The sequence below is a fragment of the Trachemys scripta genome, chromosome 2 (assembly GCF_013100865.1).
Source record: "Trachemys scripta elegans isolate TJP31775 chromosome 2, CAS_Tse_1.0, whole genome shotgun sequence".
Classification (NCBI taxonomy): domain Eukaryota; kingdom Metazoa; phylum Chordata; order Testudines; family Emydidae; genus Trachemys; species Trachemys scripta.
The window spans coordinates 80,841,185-80,867,367 of record NC_048299.1 but is presented as its reverse complement, the minus strand read 5'-3'; the positions used below and the strand labels follow the sequence as shown (position 1 = coordinate 80,867,367).

General features: G+C 43.7%; 1 protein-coding gene across 1 annotated transcript in view; it reads right to left on the bottom strand.

Annotated features, from left to right (window-relative positions):
* Positions 1-20,616: 20,616 nt before the first annotated feature.
* Positions 20,617-26,183, bottom strand: part of TMC2 (transmembrane channel like 2) — a 56,964-nt gene continuing 51,397 nt past the window's right edge. Inside the window, exons 17-19 of the mRNA XM_034761011.1 lie at positions 25,789-25,867; positions 24,529-24,649; positions 20,617-21,869 (exon numbers count right to left, since the gene is read on the bottom strand). Coding sequence (XP_034616902.1) covers positions 21,637-21,869; positions 24,529-24,649; positions 25,789-25,867 — 433 coding nt within the window. The 3' untranslated portion in view covers positions 20,617-21,636. The remainder of the gene's footprint in view (positions 21,870-24,528; positions 24,650-25,788; positions 25,868-26,183) is intronic.

Sequence of the window (26,183 nt, the reverse complement as noted above, 5' to 3'; positions counted from 1 at the left end):
ATGTAATACTTAGTTTAAGGTAGGAATGAGGTAGTTTTAACTGCCATTGAAGTTTTACATATACACACAGTTGCACTTTTTAAAACCAACTGATTGAGGGGATGATGCACATTCAAAACTTTGCAGCTTGGGAGGGTTTTTTGTTCCTATCAGCTAGATCAAGGCTCCCCTACTGCAGGAAAATTACATATAAACTAAACAATGTACATTTCCTTTTCATTTTAATGTAAACAGTTGTAATAGAAATCCCTACCCACTATTCACTCAAATTCAAGATCTTTGAAACAAGATGGTTCTAAAACTTTTTTAAAGTTGAGAGCAAAATGTATTCAAAGAGGGAGAACACCATATATTAATGTACAATGTATAAACACCATGTTGTTCAACATGCATTGATTTTAAAACAATCATTCAACTTTGAATACTTTTTTCAATTTTTAGTGTAAAATATGAATGTGCTAAGTAAAGACACCTCTATTCTCTAATTTTTATTTACAGTATTTGATTTTCTAATAACACTAAGGCTATGGGTACTCACCTGATCTAGTAAATATCTTCACTTTTTTTGAAAAATAAATATTCATGTCAGATTAAAATAGTGTGGGTCATTTTATACTGTTGTAAATGGTGGACTGTGTATGTTGTGCTTGGTTATCTTGAAGTGAAACACACCATTGTACGTGTGAGAAACAAGCCATCTTCAATTTTCTATACTCCAGCATATACAGCTCAAAAGTTATACATCTTTTACTTAGATTACATAAATCAGTTGGAGTTAGAGATTAGATTGGAGTTGTGCCTGTGGCCTACCCACAGTTGGGGAACCCCAGAGATGGATTATTTTCCTTGATTTGTGCAAGACCACTAGGGGGTGCTGTTGCACCTAGTCTGTTTAGGAGTCCAGCAGTGCAACACAGTGGAAAAACAAGTGCTTGACAGGAGTTCCTGGGTGGAAGAGACTGGGATTCAGCTGGTTCAGTCAGTGGCAGATTTTGTGCACAGCTTTATTTTCACACCCCAGCCAAGAAAAAACAAACTCACTCTCTCCCCCTCCTGCCACCATTTTTCTTTTTTTTTTCTTTATCCTTCTATAAAAATAGGAAATAAATGAAAATAAAGTGAGGTACTTTGGGGCAGGGAGTTGGGGAGCATGGTTCAGGCTCTGGGCTGGGGCAAAGGGTTGAGGTGTGGGAGAGGGCAAGGAGTGCAGGCTCTAGGCTGGGTCAGTGGGGTGGCATGGCTCCCAAAGTGACCAACACACACACCCCCAAGGGAAGAGAGGGGGTCTCTGTGCTGCTGCCTGCAGGCACCGTCCCCACAGCTCGCATTGGCCGCAGTTCCTGGCCAATGGGAGCTGCAGAGTCAGCACTCTGGTCGGGGGGGCAACGTGGAGACATTCTCTCTCCCCCCCCGAGGGGTGGCATGGTCAGGGTCAGCCTTGGTGCTGCTGCTGGCATGTCTCTGCACACGCCTTAGGGGAATGGGGGCAGCAGGTCTTCATGTGCTGCCTGGGGCAGGGGCAGCACGTGGATCTGCCTCTCCCTTACCAGGGGCACACAGAGATGTGCCAGCAGCCAGCTACTTCTGGGCATGCTGTTGGGCCACCAGCCACAGACTGCAGGCAGCCTGCCTGCCTAAGCCCTCGGTGCTGCTGGCCAAGACTCGGGGGCAGGTTGTCAGATGAGATTTGTCCTGCATTTTGGGGGTACTCCTGTCACCGCACTGTTGGTTTCATGGTAAATCTGCCTCTGGGTTCAGTAAGGGCCTGATAAGACTCCCCTCCTCCAAGAGACTATCACCCATCCTCAAACCTGCCATTCTCCAAGCAGTACTGAAGAAACCATTATTAACTATTGTATAACTGTTAGCTATTTGAGAAGCTGGAAAGACAGGCTTCAGTCCCAGCTTGTCAGCCTTCTGGCCCCTTTCAGTCAGGGCTATAGACAGCACTTGGCTCTGGCAGCTGACCTGTCTGCAGGCTAGAGTACATCAGTAATCCTCCTAATGGACTTGTCACATTTTATACTATTGACTTTCATATAATCCTGTTTTACCTCCAAGAGATTGAAAAGAAACACCCTGAAAAATTTCAGGTCTTTTCTTTCACTGAAAACCCTGACAGTTGCTTTGGGCAACTGATTCTCCACCTCAAACACTCTCACTTCACAAGGTTCAGTCCTCCCCTCATCTTAACATCTCTGAAACCATTGGGAGCGCTGGTGAGAATATGGCATAAAGTTCCATCAGTAAGTAGATTACACCCAGCTCTGCATCTTTATCAAATGTAAAGAGTACCATCTCCCAGTAGAACCCCCATCCTGATAAAAGGCATCTCAGTGGATACTGTAATTTATTTAACTGCAGATGCTACTCTGGCTAGACACATTTTGAATATTAAACTTTCTCAATGTTCTGCTGTAAAATTTACCTTGTTTTTTTCCATTATAGAGGACACATGGGTGGTCATTGGCCTTAGAAATTGAAGAGAGCCTTTGACACTTCCATTCCTAATTTAAGCCACCCTTGGTTCTCTCTAATCTCTGGGAGAAAGTGGAACCTACAAAGGGTTGATAACAAGCACGGCAGCTTTGTTTCAAGCATTCCCAGATTCAGTTTTCAAGTTCCTTGTAGCCATAGTACTCACAAGCTGAGGTGGAAAGTCCTTGAAGCAGAAGGTCTCTGGTGCCATTTCCATCAGGTTGAGCACAGTGGTTTGCTACCTGGATTGATTGGCACCATCTGTCTGCCTTGCATTTCAGGCCCTGTTTACTCTTCTCTGGTTCCTCCAAAACAGTTGCTTTGGGCCCTGTTTGAAAACATATTTTTTCTTGTTGACTCAGTTTTTTCCCCCTTTAATTTAGCTCCTCCTTTGTACTTTCTAGTCTCAGCTTCCCCAGCACAATCACTGCTGTTTTGTTTTGTTTTCCCTCTCCCAGTCCGACTGTCTACCTTCCTTTGTTCTCTTTTGCCTTGGGTGATCAGAACAGTTTCCCTGCTTGGGAAGCTTATCCTTCCCTCAGCTTGCCCTGCTGGTATTACAAAAAAAACAGGAGTTTTTAGACGTTGACTGTGGCTCTTACTGAATCATAGCAATGCAGGGCTGGGAGGGACCTTGAGAAGTCATCTAGTCCATTTGCCAATGCTGAGACAGGACCCCTAGACCAGGGGTTCTCAACCTTTTTCTTTCTGAGTCTTTACTCTCCCCCCCCCCATGCTATAAAACCTCCATGGCCCCCCTGTGTCAGAACAACTGATTTTCTGCATATTAAAGCCAGGGCCAGTGTTAGGAGGTAGCAAGCAGGACAATTGCCTGGGGCCCCATGTCACAAGGAGCCCCATCTCACAAGGAACCCCATGAAGCTAAGCAGCTCAGGCTTCAGCCCCATGCAGTGGGGCTTTGGCTTTCTACCCTGGGCCCCAGTGAGTCTGATGCTGGCCCTGCTTGATAGACCCCCTTGAAACCTGCTCACAGCCCCCCAAGGGCCCTGGACCCCTGGTTCAGAACCACTGCCCTTGACAATCCCTGATAGGTATTTATCTAACCTATTCTTAAAAACCCTCCAATGATGGGGATTCCACAAACCTTGCTAACCTATTGCAGTACTTACCAAGCCTTATAGTTAGAAAACTCATCCTGCTGACTGTCCCCAGAGGTGTCACCCCTCTTCTTTATATCAACGGAGGGGAAGGAGATCATTGTTCCCTTTGTAAATTAAGGGAGAGCATTAGTCAGGACTGTAGGCTCCTCTTCGGCCTGCTTGTCCACTCATAAGACACAGGCTCTTTAGGCTCCTTTCCACTGTAACTAAGGGGAAGGAAAGATGAAAATGACTGGTTGTGAGTGAAAGAGAAGGGAGGGGGGGAAATAAGAGAAGGAAAAAAAAAAAGAGAGACATATTGCTGTAACAGGTCCTGAGTTTTCATTCTGGAAGGGGAGGGGATGTCAGGGGAAAGAGTGAGGTGGCTTCATTGGGGCAGAATAAAGGAGCAGCATCTTTTCCTTCTCGCAGCTGCCAAAATCCTCTTTTGTATAGTACTATCTGGTTTTTCCCCAGAAACTCAGGTGACCACAGCCTGCAGTTAAGCTTTAATTTAGGCCTTACCATCTACAAGTAAATAGCCTTCATTCACAGTGCAGTTAGGGCAGTAGGTCTCAAACTTTTTTTACTGGAGACCTCTTTCACACAGCAAGCCTCTGAGTGTGACCCCCCCCCCTTATAAATTAAACACACTTTTAAATATATTTAACACCCATTATAAATGCTAGAGGCAAGCAGAGTTTGGGGTGGAGCTTGACAGCTCACAACCAGGGCCGATGACCGGGGGAAAGCTGGTACAAATTCCTGGGGCCCCGTGGTCCGGAAGGGGACCTGGCTTCCCCACCTCTCGTCGGCCCTGTTTAGCTGGTCTGTCCTTGCTGGGGGGCCCGAACCTGCTCTCGGCGGCCCTGCTCACGACCCCCCATGTAATAATCTTGCAACCCCCTGAGGGGTCCCAACCCCCAGTTTGAGAACCCCTGAGTTAGGGTCTAGTCCTCCCTACAGGTTCCTTTAAAGCCTTTTTTTCCCCTTCTTCTTCTGTGTGTTTGGGTGCAGCCATTTACCTCTCTCCAGGTGCTATACACTGGGTGTAGCTCTTCAGCCCCTCCCTTAGGTGTGGCTTTTCTCCCAAGTGGGAAGAGAGCTGGCAGGTAGAAGTTAGGAGTGGAATGTTTTGCTGGATCCAGAAATGTCCTTTTCTCCATCTAACTTGGCTTCTGGTAGCCCCAGAACTGATGTACTAGCTTGTTATTCTAATATAGCCACAGGGAGTGGTGATTCTCTAGCTTGTTAGCTAAACTAGGTGAGCTAAAGATTCCTTGTTTGGACATTGTAGGCAGCCAAATATGCTCCACCAGCTCATTTTGAGAGTTTGGGATCTCCAGAAACCAGTATTGCCAATCCCAAGTGTTGAAAAAACAGGAATTGGGCCTCAAAAGATCAGGAGATTTTTTAAAAAATAGAATACATTTTGGATCTAGTTTATTAATCTTCTGGGGTGTTTTTGAGCCTTCAGGTCAAGTCACATTGTTAAGCTTTTCTCTGCAGCCATCAAGGTTACACACTTTTTTTTTTTTTTTTTTTTTTTTAATGAAAGCAGAGATTCTCACCTAATCACATGAGCTTGGGCTGGGCCTTTAAGAAAAAAAAATCAAATATCATGAGACCCAATATAATTGTGAAAATTTGCAGCTAAGCTACAGTTCTATGGAGTGGGTGCACTGGAATTCAGTTCCTGTGAGGCTACAATATGTGGTATGGGTTAGCTCTCTGGATGACTGTCGCACCTTAGAATCTGGTGGTAGCAGACAGTATGACTCCTGCAACAGAAGAAGCACCCACCGGTGATAGGTAAGTAGTGGGTCTTTGCATCTGTTTTAATTTATATTTTACTTTAAAATTTATATATATTTGAGGAATAGTTGATTGGCCTTCTTTATAGCATTCACTTTTATCTCCCTCGCTGAATACTATCCAGAAGAAATCCTGTTACTGCAGATAAGTTAGGAAGGGTTCTTCATGTGTATGTGTAACACAGCTAGTTTGTGTTGATGAACTAGTGCTAGTTTGGGACAAGAATGCTACTTTGTTGAAGATAGTCTTGGTTTAGGGATTGTTTCTGGGGCAAATGATTGGGGCCTGTTCCACAGCGAAGGAAAGCGAATCTCTGACTACTGGGGGGAGGGTGGAGTCCCGGCTTTGGACAGAAGGGTACCTGTTCCCTAAAGGTACGTAGTCACACTGGGACAGAGGGAAAAATCTAGAGACCAGGAGTGGTAATTGTAGGGAACTGATTATGACAATGCCTCTTATAGCACCTCTTGATCTTTTCTAAACCAACTAGTTCTATGGCCTTATCTGGACTCTCCTGCTCTGTACAATATCTCAGATTGGTTCTGTTGCCCTTTTTTTGCTCCTCTCCTACCCTGCTCTGTCTTTCTGAGATATGGTGACCAAAAATGAACTTGGTGTTTAAGATGCAGGATGATTTATGATGTATTTTCTGCATTGTAGTCTCCTTAATATAGCCTAATACTCAGTTCCCTCCCCACTCTCCCCAGCGCTATCTCTCTACTTAGGAACCATTCAGATTTTAAAGGGTATGGTACTTTCCTGAAGACTGTTTTATCATCATCATTAGTTAAGGCTTAGTGACTCCTGAGAGATGATGGAAGAGTGCCATGTTTAAGGACTTGCCTATAACTGACACATTAAAAATGCAAATAGGATGTGATTTACCAATGAAATCAGTCTCATGGTCCCTGGAGCTGGCAAAAGAGGGAGTCCTTGATGTATGGTGCTCTTTTCACTAAAAACGCTAAAGGGACAAAAAGGCTTCTCATCACAATGGGATTTGGGGATAAGTTGCCCATGTGTCACCAGCCAGAAAGCACATTGTAAAACAAAGAAGGGTCCAGTCGGTTTCTCAGTTTTCACACAAGGTCTCCTGTCAGTAAAAGCTGGTGTTCAGCATGGAGCCTTCATCAAAGCTTTCTGAATTGGCACTGCCAGGTGAAGGCCGACATAGTGTGTTTGGTAGGCAGTGCCATACCTGTGGAGGCCTAGCAGGGCGAGCACTGGACTGGGAGTTAGCGAGACCTGGGTTCTATTCCCAGAACTTCTATTGGCCTGCTGTGAGCAAGCCACTCACCTTTCTGTTCCTCAATTTACCCATCTGTAAATTAGGGATAATGATGCGAACTTCCTTTGTAAAACCCTTTGAGATTTACTGATGAAAAGCCATATAAGAGCTATATATATTTTTTTTCCCCAGTATTGTGAGGGGCGTGTATTTGAGGAATGGGTCCAAGACTATTCTTCTTTGAAAAAATCACTTCTCTGGTATTTTTTTCTCCCCCTTTCCATTTGTTTCTTTCTATTCTCTCTATTTCTCTTCCTATAAGATCCTGCAGCAGGCCTTCCTGCCTCAGCTCTCCAGACTCTAGTGAACTGATGTACTTGCCCTCACTCATTTTGTACCCCAGACACTGCCCCTATAGGAGAAGGAAAACCTACCACACCAGTGAGGTCCCCCAAACATAGGAGTCAGGAATCCAGGTCTTTAAGATGTAGCTTTAAAAAAGTTCTCCCTTCACCCAGATTCTTTACAGACCCTGGATGGGCTCAGCTTCTTTGCTCTCAACAGCCCCTATGTGCTAATTGTCAACAGCTCCATACATGTGGCCAGCTGTCTCCTGATTTCAGCACTGGGAGGGCGTTCTTACAGTGTGTGAGCTCAGAGTATCTGAGCAAGATCTCTAGCTAAGCAGAAGTACCTGGAATGGTGGTAAGGGGCAGGGGCCATGCAGATGGGGTGGTGGCAAAAGGGCAGTTTGTCCCAGGCCTGTCATTTGAGAGGGCCCCCAAACTGAGTGGCAGTGTAAGCTGGCATAAAGGAGTCTCAGCACCTGGCTTGGCCTGAACACTTCTTTATTGCGGGTGGCCAGGCCGAATATGAGTGAGTGGCAGGGTGACCCGGTGTGCAGGATTGCAACTCTACTCAGGTTTGGCCCGGTAGTCCCTCCGTCACCAGCCAGGCCAAATTTGATTGATTTGAGTGATTGGTGCAGTGACCCACCCCATCCACTATTCCAGGTTGCAACTCCTGGAACCAGGCCCAGCTCCACAGCCCCCTACCCTGCCAGGACATGAGCTACCACCGTGGGGAGAGCTTGCTTTCTAACACACACCCCTTCCCTGGCCTCACCTGGGTGGGGGGTGGGAGCGCCTCCATAACTTTTGTGCGGCCCTGTCTACAGCCTAGAAAGGAGCCATGCAACATGCAAACAGTTTTTGTTCCTCCTGAGTACAGTAGACGGTCTCCTTAGAGATGCGTTGAGCTTCAGGCTGATAACTCAGGTAGCTGGTGAATAGCCTCCCTGCCAGCTCTCATTAGAAATACAGTGTAAGCCCTTTCTTGTCCTTGGCAGTCTCTTTAATGTAGTGGGTAGGTGGGGGAAAATCATTATTTTAAATACGTTTTGTTTTAAAAGGCTGCAGTTGTACACATCTTATTTTCAGCTGTAAGGGTGAGGCCCAAATGCCTTCGGAAATAGGTATTATTGTGCTATCTGTAGATGGTTTGTGAAGACAGATGTCTTAGTGCTGGCTCTGTTCCAGCTACAATTAACCCATGGAAGAGACCGATTCTAAACCCATTTAGTAAATGAGCCGTGACTAAGAGGAGTAGAGGCTGCAGTGGGTCAGGCTGGGTCTATATTTGGAAGCGAGATATTCAAGCAACATCCACTTGCTGCAGGAAGCCGTGCTTGTGGCTTAGTTCTGCACTGATTCAGAAGGAGGAGTACCTGCTGCGAACATCCCAGCATAGTGCTAGGGCACTGGTTCCCAAACTTTAACAACCTGTGAACCCCTTTCACTAAAATGTCAAGTCTCGCGAACCCCCTCCTAAAGATGAATATTTCCAGGGATTTTCTCCTTTACTTGAGTAAAAATTATAAAAGCAGTGATCTTGGAAATATAAAATTGGTTTTACCACATGATTAGTGCACATTATTTATTATTTATCATTGCAGTATTTTTATTACATTATGAAAACAGCAACACTCTTCCAAGATCTCACTTTCGTAGCTTGTATCACTTTGAATAAGCCTGTTATAAGACAAGGCTCCTATGTTTCATCAAGGAGTATCAGATGTGAAACAGCATGAAGGTATTTAAGAAGCCAACTCAAAGAGTTCTCCTACACAACATTCAGGTCTTGAGCAGTCCAGGCAAACAACGCACATTACAACCAAGCATAAACTTGTTCTTCATAATAATTCTAAAAACAATACTAGCTGCCTATTTAATTTTAGAAACAGCAAAAAATATCCACCTCCCTTTCCATTTGTTATAAGGAGTCTTGAAATTTCAATCCCCTCAGTGTGATAGAGATACGTGCTGTGATCTGCTTAGCTCTTGGAAGTCCAGGGGCTCCGGGCTGCTGGCCCCGTGCTGCCCAGAGTCCCTAGGGACAGCTCTGTCAGCAAAATTCGAGCTTGGGTAACTTTATTCTGCCTACCTGAAATTCCCCTGCATTTCCAGTTTGGTATGGCTTTCTTTTTCTGGTCTAAAGTGCATTGTAATGGTGCTTCGTGGTGGTATGCAACTGCTGTGTTCCACCCCAGAAGTGGCATCGTTTAAATTTTGGTTCTGTGATGGAAGGGAAAATCTTCAGTAGTTCTTTATAGATACTAGTAAATATTGTAAAAGGTGTGAATGGTGTGGGGAGATATACAATTTCAGAAGTTTAAATTAAGTCCTAGTTAATGTGTGCCCCCCCCCCCCCCAGAAAGGAGTAGAACATTTGTTTTGCCCTCTTTGCTATGCTTAGCATCTTCACAGGATTAAGGCAGCACACATAAGCATTGAGCACGAGTGCCCTTTCACAGCTTTCCATCACTGCACTCTGCTACAGGCACCGATCCTCCAAGTCTTTACTCTTGCAGGCAATCCCATGGACTCCACTGGTTCTACCCAGGTAAATGTTTCAGGATCAGGCCCTTATATACTATGCAGTAGAAGAAAATGGAGACTAACAGTCAGCTCCCAAGCAGCCTGTAAGATCCCCTGCTTATGGTCAAGCATTTTCTCAGGCACTCTGTGGAGGATGCCCTGTAATTCATCTCTAACTCCTTCCCAAAGGCATAACCACATTCTCTCCAAAGAGGAGAAGCACCTGCACTGAGCCAGCATTAAAATATGGCAATATGGTTTATACACTCTATTCAGAAGGGCATGGTTTCCCCTGGCCTTCCCCTCACTCATTCATTTGAACAGAGCTTTGTACTCTTTCTCCTTCCCTCTCCCCACATGAGGTGATACTGGGGGATCTGTGACTCTCCACTTGTAAAAGTATAGCCAGTTAAGTCCATTGATTAACATAACTTGGGTGGGGGGCTTTGCTGAAATGCTTTGGGTGGCTATGTAAGTACACATGGAAATATTGGCTAGTAGTGGTTAAAGTATGAGCTCGTGATGGGAGCGCTGCAAAATCATTCCCAGCTCTGTTTCAGGCTTGCTCGGTGATCCTGGGAAAACCGCTTAGCCTCTGCTTTGGTTTCCTCATCTGTAAAAGTAGTCTTATTAAATCAGTAGAAATTTTGCTTGAGTAAGGACTGGGATTTGGCCCACTGGGTCTTGAATTTCAGCTCTCACTGCTTTGCATTATATTTTTTTTATCAGATAAACCGTCATGTTTAAGATGTAGTACTGTATATGGTCCACCTGGAAATCCTGTGCACCATTTCTAAATGCTCCTATGACAAGCTGTCAGATGAGCCTCCTCATGAGCATTGTTCAGTGGAAAGGATGGTGCTTCTGAACTCCTTTGATTGAATTATCTGTATAATCTATGAGGTTTGAACAACACCAAGGCAAATACATGTGGTCCCAAACACTGGCATTCTGCCAAGACGCTGGGCTAAAGATTCAGTATCTGTAGTTTTATTCAGATCTGCCTGCCAGCTAGAAGTCAATTGCAATCTGTAAGGCACTGCCAACAGTGCTATGGTGCTATTGTCAAGACATTGCTAGCAGCTAACCTTTCCCTGATAAGTAATGGTGTTTCACAACAGTAATGTACATTGTTTATGTTCAGCAGTTGAAGCATACTTCCTTAGTGCTGTATACTATGGTGCCTGTTTCCTATCTCTAAATGCTAATCATCCCAGGAGGAGAAAGAATGATTATAATAGCCCCAGTCTGTGTTTAAATGCCAGTAGCTCATTCTTATCCCATGCTCTCCATCAGCACAATAGTGCACACTGGTTTATTAAAAAACACTCTACTTTGTTATTCTGAGACTTGAGGGCACCAAATCTTTTTATGTCCCCAAGACGCTACTGTGAGATCTTTCTGTTTTTCCTTCAAACTGTTCTTGTTTTCAGATTTCTGCTCAGATAAGTTTCTTGTCCTGCACTGTATTTGACTTATATTGTGTAAGATTCATCCTCAAACAATTTGGTTCATTTATTTATTCTTATTGATTTGCATTATGGTAGCACCCACAGGCTTCAACCAAGATCAGAGACCCATTGTGCTAGGCTCCTTATATGCACTTGAAGTAAGAGACAGCTAATGCCCCAAAGATAGATAGAATTTTGTCCTCTTCTCTTTTATAAGATTACCCTTGTCGCCTGATCTTTCACCTATATGGCCACTAGTACTGGCAGAAAGGATCTAATGCTAAATCAGTTTAGAAAAATTCTACTTGTCTATCCACCCAGGTGAGAAATTTCTCTTTTCCGCCTTCCCCCTCCCCCCCCCCCCCGCTAGGGTGACCAGATGTCCCGATTTTATAGGGACAGTCCCGATTTTTGGAGCTTTTCCTTACATAGGCACCTATTACCCCCACCCTCGTCCCAATTTTTCACACTTGCTGTCTGGTCACCCTACCCTCCGCCCCACCACTGGGGACCTCCATGGGTAAGTAGAATGTTAACTTTTTCATTATTACTATCAATCATAGCAAAGGTTGGTAACTAGATTTGTGGGATGATTTTTCTAAGGTGCTGAGCAGCTGAGCTCCTCTCAGAAAATCATAACCGTATTGCAAGGCTGCATTAAAAGAGAGATCCTAATTTATACATGCATATCTTGCCATCAGAAGGGACAGCCTTCCTCTACCTTCAAGGCTCTTCATTTACTTTCAGATTTCCTCTTTTCTTTTCTTTTCTTTTTGTGAGGGTAGCCTGTTTAAAGCATAACACCAGTTGATGAGGATAACATGATGGCCATAGGTGAGATGTTCTAGTACATCATGACCAGTAGAGGGCAGTGGTACATATACTGTCTTCCCACAATGAATGCATTTATTTTATTAGAACTGGTAGGAAATCAACTTTTTTTTTTTTTTTTTTTTTTAAGTTTTGTTGAAAAATTTCTGCTATCTTTCATCATAAAACAGACATATTCCCTGACCAATACTAATACATTAAAGGATAAATACATTAAAGATTGTGAAGTGCTTTGAGATTTATTAATGAAAAGCAAAATATAAGATCTAGGTATTTATTTATTATATTACATACCTGCATTATTTAACTGCGTGAATCATCTTAGGGTGCAGTGTCTATAAAAGATACAATTTAGGGAAAAATGCAAACATGTTTTGGTGTCGCACCTTTTACTGGAATATCCTCGTTTGTAGCCCTCAGAAGCAAGATTTCCATTCTCTTTTTTGGGAACTCTGCTTCCCCACCCCCAAAAAAGAGGTGTTCAAGCAATATGATCAATGCATTTTTTTCTGTCCAATATTTTAATATAAACATCCCAAGAGCTACAGCACGTCTGTGTCTGTATGCTGTATTAGTGCAATCTCCTTTCCCTTTTATATTCAGGTGGCATTTACATTGTTTACGAGGTTTGGGTATATCAATGTGCTCCATTTACTGTATAAAATGTTTTATTATAAAAGCAGTTGCTCTCTGACTGGATGTTTATGGCCCCTAGTATATACTTTATGAATCAGTTATATAGTCCTTCATATACTGAAGACCATAAACCTCTACTTAGACAGTGAATTATTTACTACACATACCATAAAAATAACCTTTCATCTGTGAAGCGCTCCTTAATTAGAACAATGACGTGTTTGTGTAAAGGTATTAATAAACAGCATTGCTTTGTGGGGAAAACATGCCTATTTAGGATGCTTCAGAAGCAGTCATTCCCCAATAAAATGTGCTAATAGCCTACTCAGCCCTACTGCATTTTAATTAAGATCTTGCTATCACTTACTTCATTGCACTTTCAGCATACCTGATCTTTGATGCTTGGTTATTTTTCACCGACCTACAGACAGGCCAGATGGTGGAGCTGTCTAGCCAAATCTATATCTTTTTCCTTTTTAGCTCAGCTCAGTTGCTTTCCACCCACCCATGCTATCTGCCTGAAGAGATCTAATTTAACATTGGCATCTTCTTTGAACACTGTTCTGTTGATACCTAGCTCCTTTGAAAAACCTACTCTAACCGTTACTCCTTCTGGGGCTGCTTCAAGCCTCCAAAAGTTATCATGGTTTGTAACTCTTGTATCCTGCAGCTATTTCCTAGTAAGCTTCCCCCCCCCCCCATACCAAAAAATATAACTATTACAAGTCCAGTCCAAGTCTTTCCAATAATCTCTTTCTCAAGCCCTATAATTGACTTTCAGCCATGTATTGAATTCCGGCCTGCTATGCTTACCACTCATTTCCCAGGGAAAACATTTCATTATTAATAATAATTCATATTATAATAGTGCATAAGGCCCCAAACAGGGATTAAGGGTCCCATTGTGCCAGGCCCTTTCAAACATATGCTGAAAAGAATTTGCAAGCTAGGTCACACTTGCTGCTGCTTGACTCGATGAAAAGTGACTCTCTCGCTCTCTCTCTTTTCATACTCCGTGATTACCTTTTTAACCTGTAGTTTTTAATACCTAAATCTCTTGCCTTCCTGTCATCCATAATCCGTTTTTCCCCTTGCTAGCCCCATCCTTCAATTGTTCCTTTTCAGTTTTCCCACAGGACCTCAGCATTAGGGCTTTTGTCATCATGATACTTCCATTTTCCATAATTTCTGAGGTCTCCCATCTACTGGCTTGTATTTAACGCTGTATTTAATGCTAGGATTACCACTTGTATACAAGTAAAATATAATCTGTTATATAAAAACAGAAAGTAATTCTCTAGGGCCCCTTGAATGCAATGATAGAGAGATTTCTGTCTCCATTAAGCACAGAGACTCTAGGCCACTCCCCACAGTTTGAAAACAATCGCCTCTTGCCAGGAGCCAGGGGATCCACAGCTGGTGGGTGCTGCTCAGCCCACTCAGGCACCTGACTCTGCACTGTGGGAGCTGGGGTGCTGCCTGGCTGCCCAGGAGCCCTCCCTGCCTTGCTCCCTGAGCCAGGCCACTCTGCATGGCCGGGCACCCCACAGGCAGGGTGGGTGGCACAGCTCTAAGCTACGACCCTGATGTGCTCTTGCCTTTTACTTGTCGCCCCTGCGGAGCAGCAGCAGAGCCATGAGCACCAGGGCAGCAGCAAGTGAGCGCCTTGGGGAGCATCTCATGGCGGCCAGGCTCCGCGGGCAGGGGCCAGCTCCAGGGAGCCTTGCCAGTTGGTGATGGGCTCCTTCGGGGAAGAGGCAAGAGCGTGTCGGTTTAGAGCTGTGCCATGCGCCCTGCCTGAGGAGTGCCCGACCATGCAGAGGCGGCCTGGTTCGGGGAGCAGGGTAGGGAGGGCTGCCAAGTAGCCAGCCAGCACTCCCGCTTCCACAGCACAGAGAGCCAGGGGCCCAAGCGGGCCGGGCCAATCTGCTGGCTCCTGGTAACAAATTGTGGGTTGTGCCCTTCTAGGTGAGGCGCACCACTTAGTTTAAAAACCTCCATATTGAATGGAAGGCAGAAGAAATTGGGGGGTGTGGGGAGATGTTTTTTTTTCTGCCCCGCTTTCCCTGCCCTGGTTACAGCCCTGCAAAAGAGGATTAAGGCCAAAGTTTTTAGAAATGTCCACTAACTTTGTTGTGAGGCACCTCGCTACCAGCTGTGCTCGGCGTGCAATAGTCTTGTCTGTACCTACCAGGGGTCGGCTCCCTGACGCTCCCAGCCACAGGCAACACTAGCGATAGGCATGCTCCAACCGCCAAGACCTCCTCCTGTGGTTTCCAGTCCCTTAACCACTGGATATTCACAGGGATTTCACTTTTGGCACTGTACCTTTCAATTTCTGTTTAGCTAACTTCCTCACTTTTTGTGTAGTTCCCCCCTTCTGAAGTTAAATGTTACTGTGGTAGGCTGCTGTGGTGGTGTTACCCTCCACCCCCTATAGAGATGTTAAATTGTTTTATGTTATGGTCACTATTACCAAGCAGTTCTGCTATATTCACCTGTTGGACCAGATCCTGTGCTCCACTAAATCAAGAATTGCCTCTCTTGTGGGTTCCAGGACTAGCTGCTCCAAGAAGTGGTCATTAATGGTGTCTAGAAACGTTATCTCTGCATCCTGTCCTGAGGTGACATGTACCTAGTCACTATGGGGATAGTTGAAATTCCCCATTATTATTGAGTGTTTTATTTTTATAGCCTCTCTAATCAGCCTGAGCATTTCATAGTCACTATCACCATCTTGGTCAGGTGGTCAGTAATATATCTTTAGAGCTATTTTCTTATTATTCGAGCATGGAATCACTATCCATAGAGCAGTGGTTCTTAACCTTTACTTTGGTTCTCAAAATATGTTTTCGCACCCCTTATCAAAAATAAAAATGTTCTTGCACCCCTTAAACCTAGATATATTTTTGTTTGTATATTACAGTAATCATTAAATGTATAATGTTAATAAATACATAGGTTTGATGAAACAAAATAGTTGTACTTATGTGCCTGTGCTTAATTTGTGTTTCCAGTGATTTACCTTCTAAAAATATTTGGCATGTCTCGCACCCCCAGAAAGGGCATCTCGCACCCGCAGGGTGTGGGTGCACCCCAGGTTAAGAACCACTGCCTTAGAGATTCTAGGATACAGTTTGGTTCATTTAAGATTTTTACTTCATTTCACTCTACACACTCTTTCACATATAATCCCACTCCCCCACCAGCATGACCTATTCTGTCCTCCTGATATATTTTGTACCCTGGTATTATTGTGTCCCAGCACTGTTTAGCATTTGTTGTTATACCTATTGAAATAATGTATGCGTGCATATATCACACAACACAGGAAAACATACAAAGACACTCTCAAAGTAATAATCAGTCACATATCAAAAATTCCGTGGAGTCAACACTTATTTCAGTTTCAGCATAAATCAGGGAGGTAAGATGCAAATAGATGAGAGGGGAAGAATGGTTTTAGTCCTACTCTTCTTTCTTTAGTTCAGTTTAATTATCTCCACCCCTTCTTGGACTGAGATGTTTGTTTTACACACATACACATGCATGTGTGTGATATATATTACACACACACACACACACTCTCTTTCATAAAGAAAGATCTAGATGTGTGTATGAAATTAAACACATTTGAGTCCAAGAAGGGATTGAGTGAGAGAATTTAAATGAGCTAAAGAAAGAAGACTAAATTTTCCTTTTCTTCTTCTCTGACTGAACATTTACTTCCCCAATTTGTATTGGTCTGCTCCCATAAAATATTATTTCCAGAAGTTTCTGAAATTTGTCAGATCATTGTTCAGATGCTATCTCAGCACCTCAAAAGTAGCAGTTTCTTCCATGTACTGGATCCAATCTTTTATTTTGGTGCAGTCGGGATCATGCTACCTACAATAACCTCTCTACATGAGACCCAATGCAATCCATTTTTTTTGGCTGAATGTGGCAAATCATCTTATGGGGCATCTTGGCAGTGTGATGCATAATGTAACTGCACACATTGGACAGCTCCAAGGTTTTAGAGGAAACCTTCACCACCATTTCATCTTATTCTAATTGGCAGAAAGAAGAGTAGGGAGAAAGCTGGTTTGTGCGACTGAGAACTGATGGGGGCGGGAGGGGAATCTGTAAACAAATAAAACCCGACAGATATTAGAAGGACATTATAGGGCACAGGGTTGGGTTGACGTGTTTTATTTACAGTACATCTGTTTAATTTAAATATTTCAGATCACATTATTGGAAGAGGCTGAATAGCAGAGATTATAGTGTGATCGAGAAAGTCTTGAGTCATGTGGCTCTGCCTTTTGATTTAAGAAATAGCGAATGTTGTTAAATTCACCTCTACCCCATATAACGCGACCCGATATAACACAAATTTGGATATAACGCGGTAAAGAGGCGCTCCGGGGAGGCGGGACTGCGCACTCCGGTGGATCAAAGCAAGTTCGATATAACGCGGTTTCACCTATAACGCAGTAAGATTTTTTTTTTGGCTCCCGAGGACAGCGTTATATCGGGGTAGAGGTGTATATACAAATGCGGAATAACGAGTCGGGGCATATAGATGAAAACGGGGTAACACCTGCCAAAGGCCAAGCTCCTGCAGCATATAAACAAGGGACAAAAAAAAGTGGACATAGTTAGAGCGAATTCCCTGAAGCTTGCAGTCCAGAGACCAGCCAGCATTGCAGGATGCTCTGCCAGAGGAATGCAGCGTGAATCAAAGCAAGGGATGCTAGCACTCTTTCAAGCACTGGTTCAAATACCCATTGACCACTCTTTCTCATGCCTGTCACTACTCAGAAGGAATAGAGTTGCTCTGAAGGGACATAGTCTAGAAATTCAGTGAAGTTGACTGTGAAGGTCTAAGTCTGACCTGCATCAGTGGTAGGAGAGCATAGGACTCCACTTGATTTATTGTCGTCCACAGGACAAATACTGTGCCAGCAACATTGGAGTGTCTCTTGTGAATGCCCTCATATTCTATCTGTGTCTCTCTCTTGCGTACATTTATTTACTACTCCTCCTCCTTCTGATATTCCACTTACACTGCCAGCAGTGAGTTCCATTTTATTGGGGCAGTTTCTGACCCAGGCAGAAATACATTTTTTCTTTTAATAAGTAACACAACCCATCTCTCTCTCTCCCACCAAAAAGCAGCATGTTGCAGATTCAGCTGAACCAGGCTAGTCTCAAGCTCAAAGTTTTTATGGCCAGCTAGCTCACTGTGGGGAAACCTTGATAAGGAAAGGAAGTGGCATGGACACCAGGGACTTGATTTAAAGCCCACTGAAGTAAATAGAACAACTTTTTTTCTTTTTTCTTAGGTTCAGGCAAATTCCTTCCTTCCCCCAGCACTTTTCTCTGAGCACTGGAAGTAGGAAGTATTAGGAGACGGCTTGGAGTGTTGAGCCCAGTTCTGCAGACCTGAGTGGTTTAGAGCACTTCAGCTAAGGTTTGAATAACCATCCCAATGTCTGAGTGCTTATCTGAGTCAGGCCACTAACCCTTTTAATAAAAACAGCAGTTAAAGCATTTCATCATTTTCAAAGCACCTGATTCACATTAACTAATTAATCTTTTGAGGTTTGCCCATCACTAATTGATCAATATCTTTAGCACAGAGCCTTCAGGCTGTACTGGATGCATTAGCTGTTCAGTGACTGCAGCAAACGCAAGCAGTCTCTTAATCTGATTCTAAACTGGGCCATTTATTTCATCTCCCCATTTGGAAAGCCCTTTTAAAAATAACCAAGTTTATTGAACAAAAAATAATTTAGTTTTAAATCTACTTGCCATTTATGCAAACACCACTTGGAGGTTAAACAGCAAATAATTAGACCCGTCTGCAGAGTTTGGATTAGTCCCCATTTGTATATTCTTAGTGATGGCAATAAATGCTTGACTAAAAATCCAACACGGATTCCTTCCCCTTGCCCTGGTATTTGTTGAAAAATCAAATCCATCCCAAGCCTCCCCTGAAGCTCACTCTATGCAGAAAAAAAGCTCAGTGGTGTGTGACCAGATAGCTCCCACTGCATCTCACTTTCCCAACCAATTAGGAAAAAATTCAGCATTTGAATTTTGCATGCTCACTTTTGCCAACAGCTCACAATGCTGAATTCAGAAAGGACGTTGGAAAAACAAACAAACATCAAAATTTGTTGGTATTCTTCTCCTCCTTGTCCCTTGCCTCCAGCCTTCCTTTAATCAGTCTACTGAACTACCAAACCTCTGGGTGCAGTGGAATGGGGGTTACACTGCAGAAAATGCTTGTTTCCCAGATGAACTAGGGTGACCACTCGCATTTCAAGGAAATAAAAGGGCAACTGTGTGAAAGGTATGAGGACAAAATTGATTTTTCAAGGGACATTTGTCTGTATGATTTTTATTCATGGTAAAAATTGCACATAGTGAGAATTCAAACACTTAGTATCATAGCGTACTTTGCTGAAATATGGGACAAAATGAATTCTCTGATCATTAACATGGGATATTAGGCTCAAAATAAAGGATTTTGTTTAAATATGGATGAGATGCACATATTAGTGTGTGTGTGTGTGTGTGTGTGCGCACACGCATACAGTCAATATTACCTTTGTGGTTGGTGCTGTGATATGAAGACCCCACTTCTCCAAAGCAGACAAGCATCTTTTCACTGCATAATGGGAGAATAAGTGGGAGGTTACTTCCGTGCCATATTTTGGAATTGCTTTGGAGGAAAGGTCTCAGTCATGTGGTGAGGACTAAACAGTCTCCTTTGATGGTCAGAAATGACAAGATTTTAATTTTCACGTTATTTTATGCTTTGCAAGAAGAGAGACATAAGTATTGCACCCCTTTAAACATTGACAGTATGGTGTCTGCTAGCTTATGGTAACCTAAAACACTTATTCAAAACAGCGAACCAAATTCATCCCTCGCCATCCCGTCCTCAATCGTCTTTATACATCAAATGGGGCTTCTACTAAGGGGGGAGTGAGACACTAATCCATCTTTTTCCCTTAGTGGATCACCTGTATTGAGAGTTGTTACCACCCAAGAGGAGCTTAGGTTTTGGACTGAAAATCAGGCTAACAAATTAACCCTAAAACATCCTAATTCAGATTAGGTGGGCTGTTTGCAGGTCTGCTAAATGTGACCGATTCCTCCTGTGGACTTTGGTGGAAACAGGATTAGGTCCATAAGGTTCAGAATTCAATTTTGTTTTGTTCTTAACTGGGGCATTTGTGAGTTTTAGATGCATTTAGGTGTTCATGATTGAGCCTTTTTTATTCTGACTGTTGCAGACGTCACTGTGCTCTTTAGGCATTTTCTTTTGGCTCTATTCTGCACTTAGCTAATTGGGTATCTCTGCAGACTTTGTGCAGTAGGAAAGGCTCACCATGCTGCTTTGCGATTGGTGGTGTTGTGACAATGGGGCGAAAGAAGATTTTTCATTAACATTGTATCACAGCAACTTGCTTCAAAGAGCTCCGAGCGAGTTAGCGATAGGATTTTCAGCAAACAGCCTCCCACTTCCTAGGGAAAGCCTCAGTGCTTTTGGGAGACTGTAATCTGTCCGCCATCACAATGTATTTGGGGATGGCGAAACTGACTTACTTGCTTCTTGCTACTCTTTGCCTTAGATAATCACCATTTCTGAAAAATAATGGATTTGCCATTCCGTCTGGAAACTGCCCCTGCCCATGGAGCAAGACTACCAGGAGATAGTCCCCAAGGCACTCGCTTGCCACTGCACTGGTGGTCCTGGCTCTGCTGCTGTTCCTTAGCCTTGAGGCGATACATGGGGCGGTCACCTGCCTCTCCACTTTCAAGAGTTACTCTTTGTCTCTGGGCTGAGGAGCAATAGCAGAGCCAGGACGAGGGGGTGCAGGGGGAGGCCTTTAAGCCTGAGCCTTTCTGATGATTCAAGTGTAAAACTTGCAGCAAGAAATGTTAGGATTCTATTGTTACTCAGAAGCATGGGTTTATTTTCTACAGGATTTAAACAACAACGCACAGAGCACCCTCTCTGCACAGCCAGCGGTGGTGCTATGTATTTTGCTGCCCCAAGCATGGCAGTCAGGCGGCTTTTGGCGGCGTGCCTGCGGGAGGTCCGCCGTCCTGTGCCTTCGGCGTACCCGCCGCAGGACCAGCGGCCCTCCCGCAGGCATGCCGCCGAAGGCAGCCTGACTTCCGCCCTCACTGCGACCAACAGGCCACCCCCTGCGGCTTGCTGCCCCAGGCACGCGCTTGGAGTGCTGGTACCTGGAGCCACCCCTGTGCACAGCTAGACTGCCTGAATCACAGGCTGGGATGGGATTCTGTAAGCCCAGTAGCTGCACAGCAGGCATGCAAGTATATGACACATCAACCACCAAATCTAGGGAACTTCTAGTTCTGGTGGATCATGGTCTAGCTGACCCCGAAATGGCCACTGGCATTTCTGATTAAACAAAAAAAAATAAAGCTGACTATTTTTGAAACCAGCCAGGATACTTCCAGTCTCCCAAACATCTTGGGTTAGTCCACCTCTGCCTTTCCTCCACGTGAGAAGTGAAGCTGCCCATTTGCAGTTGCAAACTGCAAGCACAGCGTGTGATAAGACTGTGAAAGAGGAGCAGAGAGGGAACGATGGTGGTGGGAAATAGGGTGTAAACTGAGCAGAGAGCTGGAAGAATGAAAACCAAAAGGAGTAGAGGGTGGAGCAGGGAGAGGAGGGGCCAGGGGGTGGGAGATGGGGAGAAACTGTACTAGATAAAATACTGTACACAGGACACCCTCTTGCGCCAATCTGACTTTTGCAAGATTTTTCTTTCTTTACCATGGACTTCTCTATAGTTAGAAAGACATTGTTCTTTTTTTATTTCAGAACTGAACTGCTCTGGGGGAGGGGAATTTTGATTTAAATAACAAGGGGAGAAGTTAAAACCCCTACTAGGTCTACAAACTGAAAGTCGGTCAAGAGACGAGCAAATATCAAACACCAGAAGATGTACCCACAATGCAGGTGATTTTGAACCTGGGGATAGGTACCAGCCACGCAAGAATTATCAATACTGTCTGCCTCAAATGTGCTACCTGATTATTAAATAAAGCTGGTTGGAGACTGATCATTAAATGTTGGCTCCATGTGCAATAATTTCTGAATAAGACTAGAATTGTTTGAATAACATGCCTGATATAATGGAAATAAACAATACACCTATACCTCAAACAAAACTACATTAGATGTTTTAATGCAGCTGCCCCCTGCCCATTCCAGGGTACGGTCCCTGCTGGTAAGCCCCGGGTTTTGATTGTCTATGGTGAGATGCCCTTAAACTAGGCCTCGGCGGTCGTGTTATCGTCACACAAGGTGGTGGTGCCAGCATTTCTCCTCTCCCAGAGCTGGTAAGGTTGCTGTTTCTTGCCATACTTCCTTCTTTCCCTGCAGGGCTGTTTCTTCTGGTAGAGTCTGATTTGTTCTCTTGTATTTAAAAAAAAAAAAAAAAAAATTAAAGACACAAGCCAAGATGATTAAAATCATTTCATTTAAAGCAAACACTCCTTCCTCACCTCCCTCAATAGTTGCTCCTGCCATCACCCTATTTATACACAATAAACCTATCTGTATGCACTTGTGTTCTTGTAGAAGTCTACACTGAGAAACCAAAAGTGCAGATGTTAGCACCCGTATTCCAGCCAAGATCCAGTTTAGGTACCTACAGCCTGTCTGCCCAAGTTCCCTTTGCAGTTTTATTTTGACAGTTATAAAAGGCAAGAGTTCCAGTGTCCTTACTTCATCATTAATAATACACCTCTACCTTTGTGCTTATTATGCATTTGTAATATTGGGTTTTTATCTATTTTCATTAACATCCACAACATGCAAGGTACTTTCCTAACCTAAAATAAAGACACAATCCCTCCTCTAAGGAAGGATGTATATCAAACTGATTGAGAAATTTCAAATTCAGTAGGACAGAAGGCGGGGGGGGGGGGGGGGGGGGGGGGATCCAAAAGATGCTAAGGTGTTTAACTGTAACCACCAGCTAAAGTTAAAATGATCAATAGCATCAACCTTCTTTATGCACTGTCGCTCCATTCAGTTTCATCAAGAGTTACTCAGCTTGGCATAGGACCTCTTTTTAGCAGTTTTAAAACATGTTTCCACTTCAAATTCTTGATACTGCCTAGCTCAGAATTCACTGGGTTTTTTTTCCCCAGAATATTCTCAAGGCAATTTCACCTGACACGATAAATAGAGATTGGGCCTGAATCAAAACCCTCAATCCAAACTCTCCAAAATATTGGGCAACTCCAGATCAAAGCATTGTGATTTGGGGCCCATCCTCTGTATTAAGACTCATTTGTACTTCTCCAGAATGAGCTGTGTTATGGCATGTGTAGGAATAGCTGGCTGTATGCATAGGCTTAGCTTGCTGTGCTGGCACACTTCCAGGCAGTATGATGGAGATATGCTCTAATTCAATGAATTCCTATGGCCTGTGTTATACAGGAGGTCAGACGACATGGTGACAGTGGTCCCTTCTGGCCTTACAATCTGTGTTTTAAGTCCTCAATAAGTAATATTGCATTCAATGGTTCTATTCCATAGAAGTAACTTCTTTTGAAACTCTGCAATACTAGAGGACATTTAGAAACTCTTCTCACCCATCCAGATTTGATTCCTAATTCTGCTTTACTGCCCAGTCTGAGAGGAGCTGGGATTGCTGTGGAGTCGTCAAACTGCTGCCCAGTGGGAACATCTTGTATCAGTAGCATCGCAATAATAACTTCCCTTTGGGAAGCTGTGTTGAAAGGATTCCTCTGCAGTTCTCCCCAGGCACTGGGCTAAGGTGAGGGATTCCAAGACCTTTCTTAAGGCTTTCTCTACACTGCCACTTTTGTCGGGAAAACTTGTGTTGGTCATGGGTGTGAAAAAATACACCCCGGCCAACATAAGTTTCACTGGCAAAACCGCTGGTGTGGACAGCGCTATGCTGGCAGAAGAGCCTCTCCTGCTGACATAGCTACTGCCGCTTGCTGGGGGGTGGTTTAATTATGCTGACAGGAGAGTTCTCTCCCACTGGCATAGAGCGGCTACATGGGAGACCTTTCAGCTATAGCGGTACAGCTGTGCCACTGTAAGGTCCATAGTGTAGACATAGCCTAAGGTTGCACAGGATATGCCCATTAAAAATATACTTCTTTATTCCTCCAGTATTGCAGGGAAACTTAGACAAAATCTGCCCTTAGTTATGCTCATCCAACCCCCTTGCACTAGTGTGTCTGAGGACAGAATTCAGCTCAATTTCTTTATGTTCACAGCCATTCCATGGTAAAAATTGTGACCGATGGCAATTTCCAGCAATAGCCCGAACAAACCTCATTGAATTAAGTTTAAGTATTTTAGGAGTCCATTTTTATGTGGCATTGTAGGGTTGTATGTAACGTTTCTCGGAGACTGACTCATGTAAACCTTGGGGAAATGTTAGGGACAATATGTGTGAAGTGGATTTCCTAGGAAGTACTGGGGAGGAGGGGATTGCAGCTTCCCACCAACTAGCTCAGCCTTTTGCAGCTTTACTCCCAGGCATGACATTTTGTCTACTGATCACTTGTTACAGGAGCACAGTTCAAAGACACAAACTAGATTCTCCAGGCCCCAACAGACAGAGGAAGGACTTTTGAATCAATAGCCTGAGTTTAAACTAACACAGGGCCGGCCCCAATCCTTCGGGAAGGTCTGGAAGGACTGATGGAGATTGCGGGGGGAGGGAGATGATTTCTAGTAAGGTGGTTTTTGATGTTTTCTCTGTAATGCACCTACCTCTGCAATGCTTCTACCTTGCTTAGAAAAAGCTGTGTGATAGTGTAACTGCCCACAGTTACGCTATCAGTCTCTGCCTAAGCAGACCTGCTTGCTTTCTCTTCAATCTGTCTCTTGCTGGGAATAACACCGTGCAGGCAGGGAACTGTTCAGCTTGGAGATACCTGGTCACAAGGGGAGAGAGATGCATGTCTCGCTCAAAAGCGGCAGCAGCCAGGGGAGCCTGAGAGTGGGTGTTCTTGCTGGACCACTGAGGGGAAATATATGTGCAGTTGCCCTGAACTGTGACAAAAATCTCTCTAATATGTTTTACCTTCTGTTGGTTTGGGCTGACTCACGCTCTTTGCACTTGGAACCAGCAAGTCGTCTAAGTCTTGCATTGCAGAACTAGTAGTAGGTTTGTTGTTCCTCTTGTTTTTCTCCTCGTCGCGTTGCTGCACAAATGAAAGTGGTTAGATTTCATTTGCAGTTGGAGACGTGATTTGTGAAATAGCTGCTTGGTGTCATGCGTTTCCTGAGGGGGAGTTACCTATGCACGAAGAGAGGTCTCTGTCTCTCTGTCTTTCTTCCATGGCCCTTTCTGTACTGATTCATGCTCACTTGTCCCGCTATGGAGTTGATTTGTGTAGCTTTAAGGAGCTCATGTACCTCTAAAGGCCACATACAGTGTATCTGAGGTTTGGTCCATATCATATTTGAGAAATTATATAGACACACATATAGCTTGTATTTTAAGCCATGGGCACAGCTGAAGTTGACATTTAGCCTTAATTTCTGGAGGCTGCTGATTCCTGAGTGCTCATACTCTCACCCTTAATGTTACATCAATCCCTAGGTGTATTTCTTGGAATATATCTTATGTGGCATCAATTTTTATTCTTCTTCTAAGATTCTGTGTTGTACCAGTAAAATGGCAGATACAGCCTCTTGCAGGGCTAGACTCTAATTCTGGGTCTTAAGAAACCCAGGTTCTATTCCTAGCTCTGCCCCTGGCCTGCTGGATGACCATGGGCAAGTCACTTCACTGCTCTGTACTTCAGTTTGCCTTTCTGTAAAATGGAGCTAACAATACTGACCTCCTTTTGTAAAGTGCTTGGAGAGCAACAGGTCAAAGGTGCTATATAACAAAGACCTAGGTGTCATTGATCTTGTTAGCAAGTCTGTTTATTTGCTTTGTAATTTTTATAAAGCCTACATGTTACGTTGGTAGCACTTTATCTACCTTGACAAATCTCTGCCTCCTTTTGGCATTCACTATACTAACATTAATCACACTGAATTATTTGGGCATTGAATTTATTATGTGGGCATAATATGCAGTTCTGGGGAAATTTCATTGTAATTTTAGCATGAGTTAATATTCACTTATTAGGAAGCATTATTGAACAGTATTATAATTAGCTACTGAACACTGCCAAAGTGAAATGCACAATAAAGAAAATTCACTTTTTTTTAATCGTGCAGTTCCATAACATGGTTTAAAATGAAAAGCTATTTAAAAATAATACTTTAGGTCAAAATGCCAGTGCATGGTATTTTAGAAACATCTGTACTGAATAAATCACATACATACCATTTGCATTTTCTTCTTCAGTTCTGTGTTAGCATGCTGATATGCTTCAGCCACAGCATTCAGATAGTAGATGGCTAGGCTACAAATAAAAAAAAAAAAAGATCTTATACTGACAGGTAAGCAGAGAACTCCTCTAGCGACTGCATGTGCATGCATCAAGGGATGTGCTCAGATGAAAAAAACACTGAAGATATTTTTCAAAGGCGTGAATTACATGGAGAACCTCCCAAATAAGCAATGCTGCATGGGTTTGCTGCATTTGACATGTTACTTGCCAATTTTGGAAAATCTAAGAGTTGTGTTAGAATCGGGGTGTGGTCTGATGCACAGCACAAGTAGCAGGACCAACGGGAACAGCTGAAATATCTGTGAACTGGGAGAATGCTCATGGGCAA